The sequence below is a fragment of the Odocoileus virginianus genome, chromosome 7 (assembly GCF_023699985.2).
Source record: "Odocoileus virginianus isolate 20LAN1187 ecotype Illinois chromosome 7, Ovbor_1.2, whole genome shotgun sequence".
Taxonomy (NCBI): Eukaryota; Metazoa; Chordata; class Mammalia; order Artiodactyla; family Cervidae; genus Odocoileus; species Odocoileus virginianus.
This window is the reverse complement of record NC_069680.1, coordinates 16,278,338-16,297,286: the sequence shown is the minus strand read 5'-3', so window position 1 is coordinate 16,297,286 and position 18,949 is coordinate 16,278,338. Positions and strand designations below refer to the sequence as shown.

The 18,949-nt window shown below is 44.5% G+C and overlaps 1 protein-coding gene across 1 annotated transcript in view; it reads right to left on the bottom strand.

Moving 5' to 3' along the window:
• Positions 1 to 6,802, bottom strand: part of HABP2 (hyaluronan binding protein 2) — a 34,865-nt gene extending 28,063 nt beyond the window's left edge. The window contains exon 1 of the mRNA XM_070470215.1: positions 6,633 to 6,802. Within this exon, the coding sequence (XP_070326316.1) occupies positions 6,633 to 6,701 (69 nt within the window). The 5' untranslated portion in view covers positions 6,702 to 6,802. The remainder of the gene's footprint in view (positions 1 to 6,632) is intronic.
• Between the last annotated feature and the right edge of the window lie 12,147 nt (positions 6,803 to 18,949).

Genomic DNA, 18,949 nt, shown 5'->3' with positions numbered 1-18,949 from the left:
TTTCTGGATGTGGTCATGCTCTTGGGAGCCCATTGAAAAGGCAAATGAACAAACAAAAGCATGGGTTGGCCTTGTGTCTGAGGCCCACCACATGGGCATGAGCCCTGATATTCCCCTCCTCGGCCAATCAGTTCTCAGGAAAAGCCCAGGGCTTCCCAGGGAAGCGGACTTCCCTGGGGACTCAGACCAGGGAAGGAATCCACCTGCAATGCAGGAGACCTGGGTTTGATCCCGGGGTTGGGAAGATCCCCTGGAGAAGGGAATGGCAACCCACTCCAGTAATCTGCCTGGAGAATTCCATGGACAGAGGAACCTGGCAAGCAGGCTATAGCCCACGGGGTCATAAAGAGTCAGTCGCAACTGAGTAACTATCTCTTTCACTTTTTTTCACTTTCCCAGGAAAGTAACTTCCCACAAATAGCAACCAATTCCATCCCCGAAGCTGTCTTTACGTCTGTGTTTTCCCTGGTGTGGGATGTAAATTGCTGTTGGTATCCAAGTTGATTCGGGTGGTGCCTGGCTATGGAGAGACATCACATCAAAACACAGCGTGAGAAAGCCATTTCCTTCTCAGTTTTACTATAAACTCTCCCAATCCCATAACAAAGACAGACTGGGGTGGTGCTGGTAAGTCCTTCTCTTCTAAAGTGAAGTGTTAGTTGCTCAATCATGTCTGACTCTTTGTGAGATCATGGACTGTAACCCACCAGGTTCCTCTGTCCATGGAATTCTCCAGGCAAGAATACTGGTGTGGGTTGCCAGTTCCTTCTCCAGGGGATCTTCCCGACCCAGGGTTCAAACCAAGGGATCTCATTGCGGGCAGATTCTTTACCATCTGAGCCACTCGTCCTAATCGTCCCTCCTACCAAAGAGAAAGCAGAGTTCCGCTCTGAGTTTTAGAATGACAACTGTAGCCAGTTGGAATTCAATATCATTGTTTCCTTTTCTTTGATTTTCCAATTGATAGTAGTGACCATTTCCTTTAAAAATAGATCTACTTAGGTTGACAGAAAGTATTAAGAAACTAGTTTGGGCTTTGGCAAAATTTCTAAAGATGGATTCATTCATGACTAAAGTTTTCAAAGCCCTGAGCTAACGGGCTAGCCATCTAGCAAGACTTGATCCCTCTCGTGTTGGCAAGAAAAGCTTCAGGGATTGTTGGAGAAGCTTCCAGGTGGGAGTGACTTTTCTCCTGCCTGAAGCTGGAATCTGAGGCCACTGTCCCTCTGGACACGTTCCATCCCACATAGGAAGTCTCAGTAGTTTCAGGGTAGTGCCTGTCACAGCAACCTCTAACACGGAGGTTATGAATTTGGGACCAGCATCAAGCCATCCTGGGTTTGAATCCCAGCTCTGTAACCTCACAGGGCAGCCATCTGTGCAGATTATTTAATTTCTTTAAAGCTTAGTTTGTTATCTGCAAAATGAGGATGACAGCAGTCCTTACCTCATGGGGCTGTGGGGAAGCTATACGTGAGGTAATAAATATAAAGCACACAATGTCTGACATATAGTAAAGACTTAATAAGCTTAATAAATACTTGCTACAGTGATTACTAGCCATTGTTGTCAATATGTTTAAAAAAATTTTTTTTTTTCAAATTATGAAGTGATTGAGGAGAGCTCGCTCAGCACAAACTCTTCCTGGAATTTTTTGTCACAAGCACGTCACAACAGCCCCCTTCCCCCATTTTTCCTGGGATCTTTGCCAAGTCCTAAGCCAGGAAACCTTGTTATATTAATTATGAAGAAAAAGCATGTTTTATTTAAAATCCCGGCTGCCGAATATTCTGCCATGCTGTTTCTCTGTGACAGCAGAATTGCTTTTGCATTTAGGAAACTCTAATGAATTGAAAATATAAATATATCTGTGCCTACATACACATACGATTTCCTGCGACCTGATTTCCCTAAATACCAGCGTACGCCACCAAAGCTAATGAGTTGGACTTGTACTTAGGATCAGGTTTTTTTTTTTAATCTGTAAGTACATGCAGTGCAAATCAGTACTTATTTTTTCCATAAGATTCTGAATGGGTTACAGCATGAAGGAGGGTTGTCTCCTATGTCTGAAAGAGACTGACATTCTGGAGCACTGAGGCTTTGAAAAGGGTGGTTTGTGTCTTCTGGTCAAAGCCCTTGTTTGGTCCTGGGGGCCATGTGGTTATGGATTCTTGAATTAATCAGACAAGGAGCCCTGTTACTTGACCACCCAGAACTGACTCTAATATTTCAGCATCCACAGTGTTTCTGAACAATAATCAGACAAGCATGCTCTCTGCTTTTCTTTCCTTGTTTGTCTCTCTCTTTCCAAGGTAGAACTGGACAGGTACTGGACAGGTAACCCATCGAACAGAGACAGGGTCCAAAGTAGAGCATGCTGGGACCTGGGGGACCTGGGGTCTTCAGTTTCTAATACCAGAAGCAGTAGTTCCTTGTCCCCTCCCTGTCATATAAGAATGGAAGCCCATGTTACTAGACTGTCTGATTTTCAGGAAAAACTGGGGTCTGTATTATTATATGAAGTGTCCTGATTCTCAAATGTCACCAGCAACCCAAAGGAAATGGAAACACTCTTCAGGTTGAACTTTTACCTGCCAATAAAACATGGGCTGTGAGCAGCATGTATTCCAAGCCACAAATTTGCAACCTCTTGTCTGTGCAGATATTTTTGTGACTCTCTACCTAGGAGGATTCTGGAGCCCTAGAGTTCTTGCGTTTAAATTCTAGGGTTTAAAAAGCTAAGAAATGGGAGCAAACAGGCATTTTAATTGCAAGGCCCCCTGTTGAGGATGAGCTGAGAGAAACAGGGCAAACCTGACAAGACTTGTCCGCTAGCTTCTGATCCTGGAAGAAGTCAAACTGCATTACAGCTGAGCCCAGGCGCACCCCAAGTCACCCTGAGAACCGCAGCAGGAAAAGAAGTCAAAGCCCTGAGACAGTGCACATAGCCGAGCAAACCTCCTGTGAAGGGTGAGGAGTCGAACCAGAGCTGAGTCTCAGTTCTGGCTGGGGAGTTGGGTCACTCACCATCTTTGGGCTCGTTTCTCCTTCAGAAAATGGGAATAACAATACAAGATGTGCTGGGGATTTTATTATTGTTGTTTAGTCGCTAAGTTGTGTCCGACTCTTTTGCATCTCTGTGGACTGTAGCCCTCCAGGCTCCTCTGTCCATGGGATTTCCCAGGCAAGAATACTGGAGTGGGTTGCCATTTCCTCCAGGGGATCTTCCCAACCCAGGGACTGAACCTGACTTTCTTGCATTGGCAGGCATTCTGTACCACTGAGCCGCCAGGGAGGCCCCTGTGCTGGGGACTGGTGTTCAACACTGACGGGTAAAGAAAAACAAATCTAGACCAGACCAGGAAAGCACTATGAAGGATTCCCTGGAATCTATGGCAATAATATTGACCACACTTTTTTGGGGTCATGATACCTGAATATAAAACTAAGTTACAAATGAGCCCACAGAGAAGTCATCATAATGTTTGTGGTATGATCTGAGTGCATAGGTGGGTCTCCAGGCATCTCTCCAGTGGGCATCAATGAGAGACCTGTGACTGCTTTTGTTTAAAGTTTCAGAGGCACATGGAATCTGTGCCTGACGCTTTACCAAGCAACAGGCCCCTGGTCTAAAAGCCCCCCATCCCTATAGGAAGGATCACACCCCTAAGGTTCTATGTTGTTGTTTAGTCGCTAAGCCATGTCTGACTCTTTTGTGACCTCATGGACTATAGCCTCGCCATGTTCCTCTGTCTATGAGATTTCCCATGCAAGAATACTGGAGTGGATTGTCATTCCCTTCTCCAGGGGATCTTCCTGACCCAGGGAACGAACCTGGGTCTCCTGCATTGCAGGCAGATTCCTTACCATCTGAGTCACCAGGGAAGCCCCCCTAAAATTAGTTACTCAGTTGTGTCTGACTCTTTGTGACTTCATGGGCTATAGCCCACTAGGCTCCTCTGTCCAAGGAATTCTCCAGGCAAAAATACTGGAGGCTGTCTGGACCAAAGAAATCTCGTCCTCGGCCAGGGCCCCTGGCAAGAGACCTTATCCAGACAGATGGAAACCAGCCTAGTCTAAGACTCAGCTCTGCCACCTCCTAGTTTGAGAACACATTCCTCAGTTTCCTGATCTGCAAACTGCGAGCAATAACAGTACTTTCCTTTCTTTTTAAACTTTTTATTTTGTGTTGGAGTATAGCTGATTAACAATGCTGTGATAGTTTCAGGTGGACGGCCAAAAGACTCAGCCATACATGTACATGTACCCATTCCCCCCAAATTCCCCTCCCATCCAGTCTGCCACATATAATTGAGCAGAGTTCCCTGTGCTATATAGTAGGGATTTGGTTATTCACTTTAAATATAGCAGTGTGTACATGTCCATCCCAAACTCCCTAACTATCCCTTCTCCCCATTCTTCCCCCTGGAAACCATAAGTTCATCCTCTAAGTCTGTGAGCCTATTGCTGTTTTGTAAAAAAGTTTATTTGTATCATTTCTTTTTAGATTCCATGTGTAAAAGATGTAATATGCTATTTATCCTTCTCTGTTTGACTTATTTCACTCAGTATGACAATCTCTAGGTCTATCCATGTTGCTGCAAATGGCATTATTTCATTCTTTTTAATAGTACCTATTTCCTGGGATTCTTCTGGAGAACTCAAAGACCAGTCTCTCAAAAGCACAGAGCATGGCACACAGGATTTCTCATTAAACGGCAGTTTGTTATTACTTTACCTACCTTGGGGCAGGAGAGGCCACCCTGTCCATCTGGCTATGATTCTTTCCTTCCTGGTGATGTCTCAAGCTCTCTAAACATCTGAGTGAGTTGGCCACTTTCCCCTCTATCTCTGTGTACTGGCCTATGGAATGCAAGCCACTCTCCCAACCACCTGTCTGGCATGCATCTGGAGTAAGAAAACATTCCAAAGCTCTGAATCGTCTCTTTGGAATTGACTAAGCTCATTGCCTAAAGGCTAGTTCTCATGTTTTCTCTTTTATCCATTATTGACTTACAATTTCATTGCTAACCCTAAAAATTCACTAGGGCTTGCAAAATAAGGATTTGGGGGGACCGTTATCTTTTGCTGAACTTCAAACAGACTGCATCCGCTCTTTTCCTTGCCTGCAAATTTTAGGATTTAATTCCTTCTGAGTGGTACTTTCTCTGGACCCTTCCTTTGTGAGTCGGATAATTTCCATCACTTTTCTCTAGACCTGTGCTGTTTCTGCAGGGTCTTAGCCTCAGACATTCAATAGCAATCAGTGATGTAGAGGGTTTGATAACGACTCATCTTTGCAGCCACCCCCTACACACAAACACAAGTTATCATTGGAAAAGAAAATTCTTTCCGAGATGAGTCATTGGCAGCTTAATATGGTACTAAGGTAGGTGTCCGAGTACAGTTTAGGTAAAGGGGAGGAGAAGCTGCTGTTTTTAAGGCATGCTAAGCAGAGAGCCTAGAATCTAACCTGCTTCCTGCAAGAAAAGCTCTATGAAGTGAAACTGGAAATAAAATGCAAAGGTATTTAATATGATGACTGTTATTTCTGTTCTCATCCCTTTCTCGTATGTTACTCACCACCCCCTTCACTCTAACAAAGGTGAGCCTTCTTTGATTTTTATCAAGAACTCGTGTCACTTTGGAAATTTCAAGGGAAAAGAGCTCACATCTATTTAAAGCCACATGCATTGCTCTGCTTAACCAGTCACGACCCTCCCCAAATCTGGGGGAGATTATCAGTTGGTTTGCAGTGGAGGAAACTGAGGTTCACAGAGATGATGTTACTTGCACAAGGTTCCACACCCAGAATGTGGCAAAGCTGAGATCCAAACCCTGGCTCCCAAGACACACTCCCACTTCAGACCACCTCCAGCATGGAACTTGAGAGGTGTGAGGTCTGGTGAAGACCTGTCTCGTATGCCCACAGAGACCCAGCTAACACTCTTGGACTACAAGGGCACGAAACAGGAGCAGACACCACACCTCATCTGCTCCCCAATGTCTTGAGTCCCCCATGTGAGACCCCCTGATGTCACTTTCCTTCTCCACTCACCACGACCTCCTGGGCCCCTGCTCACCTCTCTGCCCTGTTAACTACAGCCATGGTCACAGGGTGATGCGAGAAAAAGTCCTGCTTGTGAAGCTTCTCTCTAAATATTATCCGTCTAAGTAAAGCTATTGCCAGCAAGATTCTCCTCTAGGGTCAAAGTAGGGGGATTCTTCCCCTAATGTCCCCCCAAAAAGCTGGAGAACTGGGTATGCATGTCAGCATGTACAGAGAAAGAGTTTGTAGCTTTCAGTGGCTTTCCAAAGGGATTTTTGTGGTTCATATCAGACAAAACACGCTGCCTTAGCGGATATTTTTGCTCTGATCCCCTTAGTTGGAAGGTGTTCATGGAGACTGCTCTAAGATGGCTCAAGCCAATTGCATGGCTTCATGGATCTGGCCACTTAATAGCAACCAACTTGAAAGACCTGCATTAGCGCTTGAAATCAGGACATATTCGACCTGGCAACACCAGTCTTTCACAACTAAAGTTTCTCATTGCTCCTGGCCCAGCTGGTTTGGTCTTCCTAATAACCTCAGAGCCTCTCAACACCAGATATTTGAAAAGAACACTTACCCCGAAGGCTGTCTTTCCCGCCAGAACCATTAACAGCAGAACATGGAGATCAGACATTCTGGCAAACATCTTTGTAGTTTAAGAACTCTTGTTTTGCTCTAAACACAATTTCTTTTGTTGTCTCTGCCTTTGGGGGGGAGGGGGGAATGTCAGTCTCCCAGGATTCAGGAACAAATGAAGAGGATGCAAATTATTAACTAGGCATCAAATACTGTTTAATGTTTAATGTTTTGCAAACCAACTATCTTGATTAAACAAATGGTAACTTTGGGGCTGGGCTGAGTCATGGGGTTGGTTTCTTTTCTGGAGAGAAAATCTCCAAAGAAAGCAGCATAGATAAAGTACCCCTGGCTCCTGGGGGTGGGGGCGGGGTTGCCAAGGGCTCAGTGCAGAAGGCCCCACTGTTCACTAGCATCTCAGTTGCAGGATAAAAGCCCGGCCAGAGTGAGGCTCCTACCACAGGCCTCTGACATTGCTGACTCGATCAGAATGTTAATAGAGATCTGATTCATCAAATCGCAAACAGAATTAAGGCATGGATAGGCTCCTAATAACATCACGCTTTATATTCATGAAAGATAAATTAAAGGATGCAAAACTGCTATTGACAAACATTGATTCTAGGCCCTTTGAAGCATTGCCCACGATTGCTTGTTGGCTTCAAAGTTTTCTTTTAAATTTCATTACATAAGGCTTTAACTTTTTAATTATTTTTTTCCCTTTCATTAGAGTCTTTCTTTGATCAAGAGAGGGGGAAAAAGTGCCCATGGTGCTCATATCTGGGGCCAATTGTTTCTTACGCTCCTTTTTTACCTACGCTGATTGCAGGTAGCACTATATAAGGCAACAGTTACCTATGAAGCATGGGTGCTCATGGATACAATTGATCTCTTTAATAGGCATCATTGTGAGCTTCTGTAAACACCTAGCTGCCCACAGTAATCTATGCAAGGGCTCCAGGAATCCTCTTATCTGAGTCCTAAATCCAGGGTCTAAAATCCTGCTGATGACCAAGGCAGGTGCTCACCTGGCTTACCTGTTCACCCATCTGCCATCCCGCTTGGACATGCACTTAGACTCCTGCGTGGCTGCTTCTGCCTTCAGAAGCCAGCTTGCTGGTCATGGAGGGCCCCACAGGTACTAGCCCAGAAGACCAAAGTCAGTGCCCCAGTCACCAGAAAGATGGTCCTTGAAGAGCAAACCATCAGAAAAGAGCAAATCACACAAAAAAAAGACAAACCATAATTTGTCTCCTGTTCACTTATTTTGTCTCCACTCTGTTTTAGGCAGACAGCAATTCATTCCTGGTCAACACTCATCCAATCCCTATAAGACAAGCACAGTTTCCTGGGAAAGATCTCTAATCTTCCCCTATTCATCCCCAATCTTTCTCACTTGCTCACTCAGTTGTGTCTGACTCTTTGATCCTATGGACTGTAGCCCACTAGGCTCCTTTGTCATGAAATTTCCAGGCAATACTGGAGTGGGTTGCCATTTCCTACTTCAGGTGATCTTCCTGACCCACGGATTGAACCGTGTCTCCTGAGTCTGCTGCACTGCAGGCAGATTCTTTACTGCTGAGTCACTGGGAAAGACTCAGCCTTATTCCACTCCTAACTCTCATCCTAACTCTAATGCTGATCACTCTTCAGCAAATTCATTTAGGTACCCATCTAGTTAACCCAACTTTCCAATTTCAGCCCAAACATTACTTCTTTTTAAAATTTTTTATTATTTTTTTCTACCTAATTTTATTTTCTTATTTATTTTTGGCTGTCTTGGGTCTTCGTTGATTTATGCGAGTCTTTTCTAGTTGCAGTGAGCGGGGCTACCCTTTGTAGTGGTGTGCCGGCTTCTCGTTGTGGTGACTTCTCTTGTTGCGGAGCACAGACTCTAGACACTTGGGCTTCAGTAGTTGCAGCCAGGGTTTCAGTCATTGTGGCACATGAGCTTTGCTGATCTACAGTAGAACCCTCCTGAATCAGGGATCAAACCTGTGTCCCCTGCATTGCCAGGAGGATTCTTATCTACTGTGCCACCACGGCTGTCCCAAACATTACTTCCTCAAAAGCCCTACGTGAGTTTTTCTTTCACAACACTTATCAAGGTTGCAACTGCATACCAATATTACTCTTCCATTAATATTTGTTTCCCTACCGCCCCCACTGGACTGAAAACTCATGTGGCAGGCACTCTGTTTTGTTCATCATTGAATTCTTGGTAGGGATGCCTGGCACTTGCATTCAATATATACACCATGAATGAATGAATGAGGAAAGGAATAACCACTTCCTTACAGTGACAGCTGGACACTTTTTAACCCAGGCACCATAGATAGCATAGCCAGCTCAATGTGAAAAGGAAAGTTGGGTATGAAAAAAAAAAGCTAAAGCATTGGTACACTTGTAAACATCCTTCAATTTATTCATGGGCACTACATGAATATTCATCGGTTATCCACTGATGATCTGCTGTGAGCAAGCATTGGCCACACCGGGACAGAAGAGTCGGACATGAACTTTGCTCTTAAGGAACTTGCTTGCTGGTTAAGGGAGAGTTAGGCAGACTGTGAAAGAGGAAGCAAGTTAATTTTAATAAGTGGAAAAGAAAAAGTCTGGAAAAGAATGAAACAAGGTGATGGGACAGAAATCTTTGTGAGTGGGAGCCTTCCATAGACGGGGAGGTGGCAATGGTAGTGACAGTGGCTAAGTGGGTCACTGTAGGGTGTAGACAGCGTTACTGGTTATCGGGTCATGGAGCAAGGGTCAAAGAGGCAGTGTGCACGAACAGGTCGCTGCTCTCCAGACTCAGAGCCGCAGCCTTCACAGTACCAGCTCAGGCTGTAAAAGGCGGAAATGGAAATTTCGGACAAGTCGAATCACTGAATCACCCACATGACTTACGCTTTTCTTTTAACCTCCATAGCCTCATGTGAACTAGCGACCTTCTGACTTTGTGGAGAGGTTCCCAGAAAACAAACCAGAAGCTTTTCTTCCTGTGTCAACAGGAAGTGACCCGGCGAGTCTGTTGTTCACCTTTATTAATAGAGTCCGGATTCATTTCCCTGACACGTACTCTTCCTTTTATCGCAAGCAAAAAGTGAACAATTGTGCTCTTTGTGTAATAACCACAGGCCTCCCGCATATTGTCTCAGTTCCCTAAAGTTTTGTTATCACAACAGTGTGAAACCAAATAAACTTCTGCTTGTAGCCCTGAAAGACAGAATTCTGTAAAAGATGCTTAACCCTTTTAATTTGGTGGACAAAAGGACTAGTTTATCATGTGATATGGCTTTATCGGGGGAGTTGAAACAAACCTATCTGGGATCTCTGTTTTTTAAGTCCAAACACATGAGACTTCACCTCTCATCCCGGCGGAGGTTTCAGATGTGATCAAGTCAATCTATTCTCTAGCACTCTGGAGGCTGTTTTCTCACGAGTAGGGTTACAAGCTGTTGGTGAGAATGTCTGTCCTGCCCCGGGAGGCCTTGGGACTCTGGTTCTCTAGCAGGCTGATTCTTCCACCCTAAGGGAAGTCTCCCTCATAATGCCCTTGCTGGAGACCCAGCCTTTGATGGATTGGGTTACATGACATCTGCTGGACTTGGACCAACCTGCCTCGTGTTTATTATTTACAAGTAACACTCTTCCTGCTAGGCCTTCAGTATGGGGAGGTAGTGGGTGTCAGGGGTAAAGAACAGCAGCCCAGACTTGAAATTGACCTGAGCCCTGGCCCAGCCACATCTCCACTTTGGACAGCAGGACAATCATTTACTCTCTCTGAATCTCGGTTTCCTCATCTGCAAAATAGGGATGCTGTGGTTCCCCCCTCATGGCATCACCATGAAGTATACATGACAGAATAAAGGTAAGGCATTAAATGCAGTGTCTGGCATAGAGCAGACTTTGCGAAACACACTGGTTTTAGTATCAGGAAAGTCTTTTCATAGGATGGTACTTGCTGAGCCCCCAGACCCTCAGAGATGAAAGGACATGTGTTCAGTGAATCTAATCCCCAACTCAGGGACAGAATGACTGTATCCTTGGGGTGACTCTTGTCTTACTGTTCTCTCTAGCACAGGGGTCAAAAAACTTCTGAAAGAGCTAGATACTAAAAATCTTAGCTTTTTTCTAGACTTCCAGTTTATGTTGTAAATCTTCAGTTCTGCCATTTTTACACAGAAGCAGCCACAGCTAACACATCCAGCACTCCACATCCACAGTTCCGTATCCTCAGATTTGACCAACCACAGGCCAAAACTATTTTTAAAAAAAATTCTAGACAATTCCAAAAAGCAAAATTTGAATTTGCTGCTTGCTAGCAATGACCAATATTTACGTAGCATCTACAATTATTTAGTTTGAACAAGTTCTGGACAGGTAATTTCTGGTGGACAGGTAAGCCTGGCGTGCTGCAGGCCATGGGGTTGCAAACAGCTGGACATGACTGAGCGACTGAACTGACTGACTGACAACTATTTATATAGTATGTTCTTTGTATTAACCACTGAAGTGGTTGGATGGCATCACTGATTCAATGAACATGAATTTGGGAAAGCTCCAGGAGATGGTGAGGGACAGGGAAGGCTGGTGTGCTGTGGTCCACAGGTCATAAAGAGTCAGAAATGACTTGGTGACTGAACAACAACATTTATATCAGATATTATAAACAATCTAGAGATGATTTAGAGTATATAGGAGGATACATGTAGGTTTGATGTAACTACTACACCATTTTTTATAGGATTCTTGGGCATCTATGGATTTTGTTATCCTCAGAGGGTCCTAGAACCAATCCTCCCCAGACACTGAGGGATGATAGTACTAATGCCAACAGCAAGACTATGTTTCAATAAAACCATATTTACAAAAAAAAAAGCACCATAGTTTGTGGATTATGACTCTAGGAGAGAGCCCTGAAGACGTAGCCAGAGCACTGCACAACTGGAGTGGCCCTGGAAAGCAACGGAGACACTTTGGTAAACGTGGGAGGGGGCCCTGGACTAACGACACTGCGGTCCTCAGAGCGTTTGGTGGGGGTGGTTTAGTCACTAAGTCATGTCCGACTCTCGCAACTCCACTGACTGTAGCCTGCCAGGCTCCTCTGTCCATGGGATTCTCCAGGCAAGAATACTGGAGTGGGTCACGATTTCCTTCTCCAGGGAATCTTTTCAACCTGGGAATCAAATCCGGGTCTCCTTCACTGAAGGCAGATTCTTTACCAACTGGGCTACGTGGGAAGTCAGAGTGTTTACTCAGAAATCATTCCTCCCAAATCCCGGAATCATCAGAACTTCTTCGTGGGGTCGGAGGACTAAAGATCATTTGTCATTCCTTCTACAAGAATTTATTGAGCACCTACTATATGCTGGATGACAGACCAGGTGCTGGCTTCATGGGGTTACATTCCCAGGACTATCCCTACTCAGAGTCACATGGCTGATCTTTGGCTAAATTCTTCAGGTCATCCCTAATCATAGACAACATCCTGCAGGGACACGTCACTGCTCCTTTCTGTTGTTCCCAGAGACCTCTGCCTGATCCATTCACTTCTAGGGGCATTCTCTTTTGGGGGGAAGGGGGATGGCTTGTTAACTGGTCATGTGGCAATAACCTTCCCCCAGTCTGCCTCACACCCCCTAGCATGGTCTAGTATGTTCAAATTCGTTGTAAACTTGTTGGTACACATACCCCATTCTCTGACCTGAAAGATACTAGGGTGCCCCCCACCTTGTTTGTGAAAAGAAACCAGCATTTATGGAGCAGTTTCTGTGTTACGGGTGCTTTTACAATCTTGAGCTCCTACAGTCTGTGTAACTACCCTGCAAGGTGATTTGGTCCATTTTGCAAATAAAGACACTCAAGAGACTCAGAGAGGTTAAGTTCATTGCCCAAGGTCACAGAGCTTGAGGCAGAGCCAGGTCTGAAGTGCTTCCTACTCTACTGCATGGAATGGAGACTCTCAGGGTGGTGGTTTTGCCCTTAACCCCGAGCCATATTTGAACTTATCGAAGAAAACAACATGTCTAAAAGCAAGGGTTGCCCATTGCCTCACCAATTTCTATGTTCACGTCTTCCTTACAATTACTTATTCTTAGGGGTGGCACTGTTGCCACCAGCAATAGCAGCCATTTGTTTTAGGTTGGGTTTCCTGGGAAAGAGAGATGTTGAGATTTGTGGGCAGGGAGTTTCTTGGGATGAACTCTTAGGACCAACACCCATGAGGAGTGAGGAAGGCAGAGAGAAATGTTGAGCTGCAAGGCAGTCACAACAGAGACCCATTTCATGAAATGTTCTGGAGCTGAGATGGCCTTCAGTGTTGTCCTGCCATGAGCCAAGGGGACTGGGACTTTGTACTGGGACCATCTTGTCATGGGATGGGGGCTAACCCTGGGAAAGAGGGCTGAATTTGGGCAAGGCAACCCTAGTTAAGAATAACTCTCAGAGAGGAACACGGCTGAGAGCCCCTGGCAGCCAATATCTGGCCTCTGAGAGAAAGGGGACTTCATTTGGGAACAGGGGATCTGGTGCTACACTCTATAACACCCACTTCAACCACTAAATGGGAATTTACCTCACATCCCTTAGTTTAAATATCCAATTCAGGAAACCTGAATGGCCCAGTCAAGTTCTGAATGAAGTTCCCTGGTCAATACTTGGTCTAGTCAGAGATGGCTGGAGCCACAAGCATGGGCAGACTGATCCGGATCCATGGGATAGACAATGACAGATGTTTAGTTGAGCTAATCAATATCAAGGAGAAAACCAGAATGCTATTATAGGAACCATAAACTCTACATAGTTATTAAGCAAGCCAAGTTACAAATTTATAGCTAAGCTTCCCGTAGGCCAAAGGAAATTGAAAGCCCTGACCATTTGGCCTGATTTTCATGATACTTAAATCAATTTTATAAGAAAAATTAAAAAAAATTCCCAAGACCAATTCCAGGTCAATTTTTTTTTAAACCTTATGATCTAATGAACACAAGTGGGAGTTAAGTAAATGGGATGGTGAAACTCATGGTCTTACTGATGATTCGAATTTCACATGATCCGTCAGCATCACCCGTGAAGGGTCTCTGTCTATCAGGCCAAACCAAGAGTTGGGGTGAACCCATGACATAGATTTGCTTCTTTTTCTCAGAAGCAGGTGCTGAGTCTCTAGCAGATAGTAGGTGCTCAAGAAATGCCAGTTGGAGGATAGGAAGAATCAACAGCTTTTTCCAGTCCTCTCCACTTTAAAAAATGGCATCAGTGTACACATGACTTTTCAAGTTGGAAATCTGGAAATCATCATTTGTCTCTTCCTCTTCTTCCTCAATCCCAAAACGTCAGCATGTTTCTACCTCCAGAATGCATCTCAAATCCTTCTAGTACCACCCACCCTAGTCTGAGCATGCATGATCTCCTGCCTGATCTCTTGCAAAAGCCCCTTAACTGCTTTTCCTGTTTTCACTCCTGCCTCCTCTTAAATTCGTTCTCTACCGTATAATAGTATGTCTTGTAGAAAATGGGTTCCCAGGTGGCACAGTGGTAAAGAATCCACTGCCACTGCAGGAGATGCTAGACTAGGGTTTGATTCCTGGGTTGGGAAGATCCCCTGGAGTAGGAAATGGCAACCCACACAAGCATTCTTGCCTGGAAAATTCTGTGGACAGAAGAGCCTGGCGGGATACAGTCCATGGGGTTATAAACGCTGGACACGACTGAGCACATACACACCACCATCGTAGAAAAGCCTAATCCAGATTACATCGTGCCCCTGCTTAAAACTCTTGGATATTTTCTTTTTGCACTTAGAATGAAAGTCAAAATTCTTATTGAGATATTGTTTGATCTGGTCTCATTGTGGGTTCTTCTCAAACACACGATATTCTCTATTCATTTCAGACACACAGTATTCTCCATAAGACCACGTGTCTGTTGTGTTTACTGCCCAGCTTATCCTCTGTCCCAGAGTCTGGTATGGTGTGTCAATATTTATTCATTGGCTGAATGGATGAATGGATTGATGAAGAGATAGCGGACAGCTATGCTAGATCAGATGCCAGAAGCCTCTGTTTTGGCAAGGGCTCACCATGGACTCCAAATTCAGAGCTCCTTCCCTCTTGCCAGAGGGATCCCTGGTCTTTGGTCATTAGTAGTTCTGGCTCCTGTGATCTATAAGGTTTGGAAAAAAGTAAAACCACTGAGATGCAGTACAACTGTATAACCTCTGAACACAATGCAACCCATTATGTATTAAACACCTCAAGGTCTTCACACAACAATTGATCTATTTGTCCTTCTTTCCTTTCTTTAGTCTTTCAGTGAGGCTTCAATCTTTCCTCTTTCATCTTAAATCTCCTCTGTTCAGTGGTTGTCTATGGTGGAGAGTGTATTTTTCCCCCCAGTCTCTCCCATTCCATCAATCAGTTCTGCAGAAACACAGTATGCCCCTTGACTCTCCAGTCTCACAAAGAGCTGTCACCTGGACTGTGCAATACTTCTTACTCTAAGTGTGTCTTTGATTTATTAGACACTTTTGAATAAAATTCTGCATACATTTTACATTTTGGAAGGTTTCCCCACCCTTCAACATAACAGAAAACCTGAAAGACAGGTGGGATCTTGATATTTGGGTATTCTTTTCTGTGTAGACTTGACAGTATTCTGAATAGAAGGTTATATTTTCAAAAACCTTTTCTCTCTAGGGGAAGGCAAACCTCTGAACACTTCTCTAAAATGTGTATCTTCTAGACCCTGCCTGACATTGACATCTTTCCTAAGCACATTTTCTTTCTTTTTTTGAATTTACCAGTGAAAATGAAAGTTGCTCAGTCGTGTCTGACTCTTTGCAACCCCATGGACTAGAGAGTCCATGGAATTCTCCAGGCCAGAATACTGGAGTGGGTAGCCATTGCCTTCTCCAGGGGATCTTCCCAACCCGGGGATTGAACCCAGGTCTTCCACATTGCAGGCGGATTCTTTACCATCTGAGCCACCAGATTTCTCAGCCCCACCCTCAAATCTACACTTCATGGAGCCAGAGAGCCATCATCTAAAATGCCAATCTGGTTGTGTTGCTTACCCACTTAGAACTCATCAATGGTGCCTAACTGACTGTAGGACAAAGTCCAAAGTGAGTCACATGACAAAGGACGCCCTGCTAAACTGGCCTCTGGAGACCTTGCTTTCTCCTGGCCTCACCGGTTCTATTCCCAACTGCCATCTCACTTCCTGCATATCCATCCTAAACACGCACCCCAAGCTCCAGCCACGGGAGTGCCCATGCCTTCATTTATTTACAATTGTGATTCCCTGGCCAGAAGAGTCTCCACACCTCTGGTGCCTGGAAAACTGTACCCTTTCCTCTTTTAAATCTCGGCTTGACAGCCCTCCTGGGGGAAGCTTTCCATCCCTAGAAGCTGGAATCCGAGGATTCCTATGACATCTTGCAGTTTATGACCTTAAGACACTGGTGTGTTACTCTTAGGGCTTCCCAGGTGGGTCAGTGGTGAAGAATCCCAATGCAGGAGATGCAGTAGACGCAGTTCAATTCCTGTGTCAGGAAGATCCCCCCGGAGGAGGAAATGGCAACCCACTCCAGTATTCTTGCCTGGAGGATTCCATGGACAGAGGAGTCTGGAGGATGACAGTCCGTGGGGTCACAGAGGCAGACACGACTGAGCGTGAGCACATGTTACTCTTGGGGACACTGGAACTGAGCCTGTGATCCTCTCACTTTGCATTTCCAATGTTCGGCACACAGCAGGTGCTCAGTAATTGTTTTCTGAATGAAGTTAATGTGTTTTTGTCGCTTTAAGGGCATGGGAGCTCACAAGGATTTATGAACAGGCAAAAGAGAGATGAAGGCAGGCTTAGAAAGAAGCAGCGGTGCCCTTGGAGATGCTAGGGCCCCAGATTCAGTCTGAGTCTATTACATCCTTGAGTAATCGAAGCAACAGCAAGTGAATACAAGGAGCATGTGTCAGTGGGCCCATGGAAACTGGTTCTTTCAGAAGCAGGCTGGCCTCCCCTGTCAGTACGCATGCTCCTGCTAGTTTTGGCTCCAGCCTGAACCCTCCCACTGGCTCCCACGTAGATCTCTGCTGAGTCTCTCTAGAGGGCTGATGTTCACGTGCTTGAACAGTGGAGCTGGGGGGTTGGGTTTTGGATCCCAATAACTTCTTTTTCTCACCCAGTAATCTGAGATTGTTTGGTTATTCAACCAGTTGGGACCAGTGAGGACTTAGATAATATTCAGAAGCTCTTTGTACAGTACCTTGTGTGTAGTAAGTACTCAATAAATGCAGCTATTATTTCTCAGGCTACCTTAGAGCAAGAAATTTAACAATCATAAATGAATGCACATATTACAAGAGAATATTATTAAAGTTCTTGGTATTACATCCTAATGGTTCTTTTCTGAGGCTGGTATTCTTCATCTGAATCCCTCACTTGGTAATATGTGCTCACAGAAATCACAAAACAATAATAATAAATATGAAGTTGTTTATAGAAAAAATCATACATTTTCTAAAAACAAACTCATTTTGTAGTTGGATTTGGGATTTTGTGATCACATTGAAGCCAATGGATACCAGAGGTCTCTGGGTCTCTTTTTAGGTGGTTTTTTCCCAGTCCTTTCTCATAAAATCAGTTCTCTGATATGTTCTTCTATCTTTAAAATATTTACACTGGAGATGGCACCGGCCCCAGAGAAGGAAACACTTACACAGAGCTATCAAAAGTTTTCCCTATTCTAAGAAATTATTGACTCATCAATGACATTTTGATCAACTAGTCAATTCTTCATTTTACACTCAAGCAGTGGAGTCCTGGAAGCTGACTCACACTGGCTCACAAGAGTCGGCTGTCCACATCTCTTTCCAATTCTGCATTCAGTAACATCACATTGGTAGCTTAAAATCAACCATGTAGAAATAGATCATAGCAGTTGACAAATGCCATAAATCAGGGCTTCTCCCCCACACTCAAGAGTCAGCTACTAAACATTTACCAGCATATCATGGATCCAATGGAAATGAGAAATAGAAAGATAAAGTGACTCTTTCAAAGCCACACAGCACAGTAGTTTAGAAGAGAAATTGTTAAGAAGGACTTTTTAGAACATGTAAGACTTAAAATTGGCTTCTGAGATAAATATATAGAATAGAATAGAAAGATAGACAAAATAATGCCCCCCCCAAAGATGTCCATGCCCTAATCCCACAGAATTTGTGAATATGTCACCTTATATGGCAAAAGAGTCTTTGCAGATATGAGTAGGGGTTTGGACCTTGAGGTACTGAGATTATTTTGGATTATCTGGGTTTGCCCAATTTCTTAAAGACATGAGTCCTAAAAAGCACAGAGCACTTCTTTGCTGGGTCAGAGGGATGAAACAGAAGAAAAATGAGAGATTCAAAGTGTGAAAAGAGTCCCCTGGTTGCCTAGTGTTTAGGAGTCAGACTTTAACTGACGTGACTCAGGTTCAATCCCTGGTTGCATCCCTGCACACTGCAGGGATGGGTCAAAAAAAAAAAAAAAAAGCCCAAAGTTGTAAGAGAGGTCAGATGTCTAAGATGGAGAAAGAGGGGACTTCCTTCATGGTCCAGTGGTTAAGACTTCCTTGGTGGTCCTGTGGTTAAGACTTTGCCTTTCAGTGCAGGGGGTTTAGGTTCGATCCCCGGTCAGGGAGCTAAGATCTCATATGCCTTGTGGCCAGAAAACCAAACATGAAACAGAAGCAATGCTGTAGCAAAATAAAAAAGTTTTAAAATGGTCCACATCAAAAAAATCTTTTTAAAAAAGGGGAGAGGGGAGAGAAAGTCCATATGTCAAGAGTATGGGTGGCCTCTAGAAGCTGAGAAATGACCCTCAGCTGACAGCTAGCAAAAAAAGTAGGGATCAGAAAGGAACATAGCCCTGCTGACACCTTAAAGGCAGCCCTTGGAGACCCAAGTTGGGTATCCGGCCTACAGAAGCACCAAGGAACAAATCTGTGTTGTTTAAGCCACAGATTGGCTTATGGCTGCCAAATTGTTATGGCAGCAATAGAAAACTGATAGTGAGGCTAACATTTAGTTGCTAAAGGAAAAGTAGGAAAAGTATGGATGCCCAAGCAAAGGAGGCAGGAGGGGCAACGCATTTTCAAGGAATGAGAGTAAATGACTTGTCTGCCTGGAGGCTTCCAGTGGAATCAGAGTGGGAAGAGACTTTGGCAGGTCCAGGCTCTGTGTGGCCTTTCAGCAGCTGCTGGCAAGTGGCAAGGACAGAAGCAAGGACCCGCAGCAACAGGATGAGTCTGGGGCCACTAACATAGACGTCTGCAGG